This window comes from Saimiri boliviensis, chromosome 12 (assembly GCF_048565385.1).
Source record: "Saimiri boliviensis isolate mSaiBol1 chromosome 12, mSaiBol1.pri, whole genome shotgun sequence".
Classification (NCBI taxonomy): Eukaryota; Metazoa; Chordata; class Mammalia; order Primates; family Cebidae; genus Saimiri; species Saimiri boliviensis.
Window position 1 is genome coordinate 28,678,778 of NC_133460.1, and position 6,000 is coordinate 28,684,777.

General features: G+C 43.9%; 1 protein-coding gene across 1 annotated transcript in view; it reads right to left on the reverse strand.

Moving 5' to 3' along the window:
- The window catches only part of LOC120360120 (cyclin-Y-like protein 2), a 33,776-nt gene extending 29,288 nt beyond the window's left edge, over nucleotides 1-4,488 (reverse strand). The window contains exons 1-3 of the mRNA XM_074382190.1: nucleotides 4,252-4,488; nucleotides 1,619-1,678; nucleotides 855-905 (exon numbers count right to left, since the gene is read on the reverse strand). Coding sequence (XP_074238291.1) covers nucleotides 855-905; nucleotides 1,619-1,678; nucleotides 4,252-4,468 — 328 coding nt within the window. The 5' untranslated portion in view covers nucleotides 4,469-4,488. The remainder of the gene's footprint in view (nucleotides 1-854; nucleotides 906-1,618; nucleotides 1,679-4,251) is intronic.
- Between the last annotated feature and the right edge of the window lie 1,512 nt (nucleotides 4,489-6,000).

Sequence of the window (6,000 nt, forward strand, 5' to 3'; positions counted from 1 at the left end):
CATGCCCGGCTAGTTTTTTAGTAGAGACGGGGTTTCAGCATTTTGGTCAGGCTGGTCTCGCACTCCTGACCTCATGATCCACCCACCTCCACCTCCCAAAGTGCCGGGATTACAGGCATGAGCCACCGCACCCAGCCAAATTAAAATCTTAAGTAGACAAACCTAATTTGGGCATGGTGTCTGCAGCAAAAAAGAAAGAAAGAAAGAAAGAAAAGCCAGAATAATAAAAGCTCCAAGAGGGACTTGGGCCATGCTTTGTTTCCTACACTGCCTACACCTTTAATGCTGGAAGGGCCTTGTAGGCAAACATTCCTATCACTGAAGTGTGACGCACATGGAATCGCTTTTCTTTTTTCTGCTTTCATGCTCTCCAGGTGTGAGAAGCCCATGTCTCTGGAAGGAACTGGGAAATACACCTCTGATATGGTTTGGATATGCCTCCCTCTCCAAATCTCATGTTAAAATGAAACCCTTAATTTAATGCTGAGGACAGGACCTAGTTAGAAGTGCTTGGGTAATTGTGGAGCATTCCTTATAAATGGCTTGGTGCCATTCTCATGGTAAGAAGCAAATTCTCATTCTGGTATTAAACCAATATGAGTTTTTCTTTTTGTTTGTTTATGTGCAGAGGAGTGACTTATTTATAGAGAGAAGGAGAGAGAAACAGAGAAGAGAGAAAGCTTCGACAAGAGAAAGTGTGTGGAAGCAGGACTCCAGAGGGGCAATTCAGGAGGGGAAAGAGATCTCCCACTGTGTCGGATAATACGAGTTTTTCTAAATACTTTTTATAATACATCTGATCAAACAAGATTTTTCACTCTTTTTCTTGGCGGAAAAAAACAATGTTGTCTCACTATCTGTCTGGGATGTCGTTGCTTCAGAAGGGTTGGACTCCAGTGTCACATCTATACAGAGGAAAGAAAAAATATGTAATCACTTATAACAATTTATCAACTCATTTATTCGACAAGGAAGCCATTTCACTACCTCTACTTTTATTCTTTTTTTTTTTTTTTTTTTTTTTTTGAGACGGGGTTTCACTCTTGTTACCCAGGCTGGAGTGCAATGGCGCGATCTCGGCTCACCGCAACCTCTGCCTCCTGGGTTCAGGCAATTCTCCTGCCTCAGCCTCCTGAGTAGCTGAGATTACAGGCACACGCCACCATGCCCAGCTAATTTTTTTGTATTTTTAGTAGAGATGGGGTTTCACCATGTTGACCAGGATGGTCTCGATCTCTTGACCTCGTGATTCACCTGCCTCGGCCTCCCAAAGTGCTCGGATTACAGGCTTAAGCCACCATGCCCGGCCTCTTTTATTCTTATCCATTGGGAAAAGGGACAAAGAATTAAACATAAAGATAAATCGAAGACTCCTCCATTACATGACAAATCGTGTTGATAATAAGATGGGAAAATGTATAAACAAAAAGTTGACATGTTTTCACTAACATGATAACAACGAAAGGAAAGTACATCACATGTTAAAATAACACAAGTGAATATGTGAAAATTTTAAAAATTTAAACCAATATGAGTTTTGCTAAACACTTTCTATTATACACCTCATCAAACAAGAGTTTTCACTCTTTCTTTGTGGAAAATAACAATGTTGTCTCACCATCGACTTCAGATTTCTTTGCTTCTGGATGATCAGAAGGGTCGGACTCCAAAGCCCTATCTATACAAAGAGAAAAGAAAAAAGACGTGATCATCATAACAATTTATCAACTCATTTATTCTACAAGGAGGCCATTTCACTACCTCTACTTTTATTCTTATCCATCGAAATGAATGTATAGACATAAGACAAGGCCAGACAAGGTGGCGCTTGCCTGTACTCCCAGCTTCTCAGGAGGATGAGATAGGAAAATCCCTTAAAGCCAAGTCAGGAATTTAGGACAGCATGAGTAACAAAGTGAGACTCTTTTTTATTAAAAAAAAAAAAAAAAAAAAAAGAAAGAGGTAAATGTTCCCTTTGAGTTGTATAAAATCAACATGGCCTAAAATAAATCAAGATGGCAATAAATTTTTAAAGAGAGGCCTAGTTTACAGACAAAATATAAGATGTATTGTGGAGTTTAAAAAAAATTTTTTTTTTTTTTTTGAGACGGGGTTTCGCTCTTGTTACCCAGGCTGGAGTGCAATGGCGCGATCTCGGCTCACCGCAACCTCCGCCTCCTGGGTTCAGGCAATTCTCCTGCCTCAGCCTCCTGAGTAGCTAGGATTACAGGCACGCGCCACCATGCCCAGCTAAAAAATTTTTTAAAAAGTAGCTGGGAGCGGTGGCTCACACCTGTAATCCCAGTACTTTGGGAGGCTGAGGTGGGCAGATCACCTGAGGTCAGGAGTTTGAGACCAGCCTGACCAATATGGTGAAACCCCATCTTTAAAAAAAAAAATTTTTTTTAAGTAAATTCAGCATATTTGTCACTTCCATGTCATTCTGAAGACACAGAACCTTAGTTCTGTTGAGCAGCTGTCTTCCATTGTCATGCGAGATCTCTGTCTTCATTTCTTCATTAGGAATACATACGGAGAACATACACAAGCCGTCTTTGTATTGGAAGGGGCCAAAAGAGACATACATAAACTGTATTGTAATCCTAAAGAATAGCAATAAAGAGCTCTTTTGTTCTCTACTCCAACACCAACCCATCTATGAACCATTGTGTAAAATCACTCACAGGCTTTCCTTACACCAGCAACCAGAGTATAAGTTTACACAAGTACCTACACATTTTGTGTATAAAGGTATAATCAATTCACATAATATATATTTATTCAAAATTCTTAAACATCTTGAAAAGTGAGCATAGTACTTCAAGTTACAAAGTCACATTCATCATGAGTCTTAATTATTCTGCCTCTGAAAAAAACTAAGAGCCCAACCAATGTTGGTTTTTCTGTTTTTTGGTTTTGTTTTGTTTTAAGTTCAGAGATACATGTGCAGAACGTGCAGCTTTGTTACATACGTATATATGTGCCCTGGTGGTTTGCTGCACCTATAAATGCATCATCGAGGTTTTAAACATCACATGCACTAGGTATTTGTCCTAATGTTCTCCGTCCCCCTACACCCCACCCACAATGAACCCCCCAGTGTGTGATGTTTTTCTCCCTGTGTCCATGTGTTCTCATTGTTCAACTACCACTTATGAAAGAGAATATGTGGGGTTTGGTTTCTGTTCCTGTGTTAGTTTGCTGAGAACGATGGCTTCCAGCTTCTTAAACGCTTTACTTTCTTATCTTTGAACAAGATGCTATTGTCAGGTAGGGGAAGGACAAAGGGGGAGCCATGGCAGCAAACACTCTCCCCAGTTTTAACCTTCAATCTTTATGTTACACGTTAAAAGTCTACATTGACATTTCACGTCTTTTGAAAGTTTTGACCACGAACCATCCCTACCTCTCTTTTAGAACAAGGAGGTAGATAAAGTCTGTTAAGTCACCAGAATAAATCTAGAGACATATTTCGTGTTAAAGTAAGAATTTTAAAGTCATCAGAGTCTCATAGGTAAACTCCTTTGGGGGAAAACAAACCCATTTTTCTGCAGCCCTGGCCATGACATTTCATACCTTTCACAATTATTTTAAGCATCCTCCCATTTTCTTTCCTTTTGTGTTCAAATTACAGAGAGAAAAAAATAAGCACCTATCAAGGTGACTTAAAGCAACCCATTAAGAACATCCTATCATCTCTCCCACGGCAACCTTCATTCTGATTTCAAAGAAGAAATCCCCAAATATTTCAGTATGAATTGTCCTGAGATTTAGCTACTTTAACGAAGGAAATAATTAGGCACTTACCTGGTTCCTTCACTTAGGTACCATCTGGATAGGTACAAAAAAAGAATGAGATGGGTACTGGAAAGTTGGGGTATTTGAGTTTTTATTGAGAAAAGGAAGAGAATATTCCAAAAAAGCCTCAACAAAATCCCACAGAATAATGAACAGAGCTACAGACAGGAGACATAAATAAATGGTCCCAGGCCAGCCTGAGAGAATGAGATGAGGGAGCAAGAACTGGGTGTTTGGGAAGGGAGGAGAAAAGAAATTGACTGGACTCCGTGGAGAAAGACTAAGCGGTGGAAAAAGGAACGCAAGGCAGAGCCAGCCTTTGTTTCTGACCAGCCCTGGAAAAGCTGGCTACAGGCAAAAAGGAGCCTGAGGTAGGGGATGACACCCAGGGGACCCTGAAGACAGCAGCAGCCAGAGGGGTGGCCAGGGCAGATGGCACCATCACCTCCTTACCTTCAGGTATCTCCCCATCACAGATGTCATGCACAGGACGGTCCTCACCAGCTTCAACAGTCAACTCGGCAGGTTCTATGGCAGCAGCCGTGGGCGCTGGGGCTGCCGTATCCTGAGCTGCTGTGGTGTCCTCAGCTTCTGTCGCGTCCTCAGCTGCTGTGGTGTCCTCAGCTGCTGCCGTGTTCTCAGCTCCTGTCGAGTCCACAGCTGCTGCCATGTCCTCAGCTGCTGTCCTGTCCTCAGCTGCTGTGGTGTCCTCAGCTGCTGCCGTGTTCTCAGCTGCTGTGGTGTCCTCAGCTGCTACAGTGTCCTCAGCTGCCGTGTCCTCAGCTGCTGCCGTGTCCTCAGCTGTTGCCGTGTCCTCAGCTGCTGCGGTGTTCTCAGCTGCTGCCTCACAGATTTTAGACTCAGGAGGACACCCTGACCCCTCATCCTGGTCCGACTCTTGGCAGACCTTGGGGCACACACAGCAGCTCAGTATGTTCCCCATGGGGCGCCTCTACTCCTGTCTGCTGCCACCTGTGCCTCCGCTCACAGTGTTGGCCAGGCACTCCTGCTGCCCTAGGCCGAGGCTATGCCGCACTTTCAGAGATGGTCTTGCCGGCGGCTCACCTGGCCACCCCACAGCCCGGCCCCAGCCGGGGCTCGGGCCAAGGCCCGCACCCTGCCGCCTCTCCTGAGTTGACTTGTCTGGGAGGGTCAAAAACAGATGGCTAATTTAATAGGTTGGAAACCCAACAAGCGCTGAGAGATACAACTACCTGAAGAGAGCACAAAAGGAGCTGCTCCTCCTTCTGCAGTCACTACAGACTGAAGCCCACTGGCCCAGGTGGAAGCCCAGGCACGTGACTCACAATGCCCCGCCCCACACCTCACAATGCCCCATCCTGGCTGCCACCCCTCCCCCACTGCCCGGGCTGCCCCACCCTGTGCCTTATGATGCCACTGCTCTCCTGGCCCCTCCTTCAGTGCCAGTGGAACTAAGGTTTTCACTCATCCCCCACCAGCTTCCTGAGCTTTTTAGTCCTAAAAACAGGGCGGTTCATTACTGGAAGCCATCTTCCTCTAGGAGTTCTATACAAAGTGGCAGTTAGCAGAGTGGGTCCCATTAGCAACCAAGCTGAACTTTTATTTGTTGACTCAATGTAGATGCACCTGAAATATTCCTCTCCTGTCTTCCAATGAGTGGTGGTTTTCGTCTGCAACTTGACCACAGCAATCCCTGGGGCCCTAGCTCTACTCTCACTGAAGAGTTACGGCTGTGTGTCTTGAATGACACCTTGGAACCCATCCTGCCTCCACCTCCTTCTCCATAAAATAGAAACCTAACTTGTCCCACAAGCTCTAAAGGGCTGAAACTTACCAACTTCCTTTTCTCCCATTTCTTCCTTTGATGGCAGGGACTTTCAGATTTTCTCTCTTTTACTAACAAAGCACTAAGATGACTTTGTCATACAAAATCAAGAGCCGTAAAGGTTACTTTCAAAGGCTTGAAGTAACCACAGAGTATGGTCTCTGATCACAAAATAATCAAATTCTCAGTAACAAAAATATAAGTAGAAAGTTTGTATGTGTTTGGAATTCCAAATGATTAAACAATTGATGCTTTAAACAACATAGAACAATATTATTCTCTTACTTTGAGTTTCTATAAGGGCAAGATCTGAGAAAAGTACTTGGTCGTATGTAGTTTACTTGGGAAATTATGTCGGGAAGCAGAAATGTGGGAGAAGGAAAGAGAGAAAACAA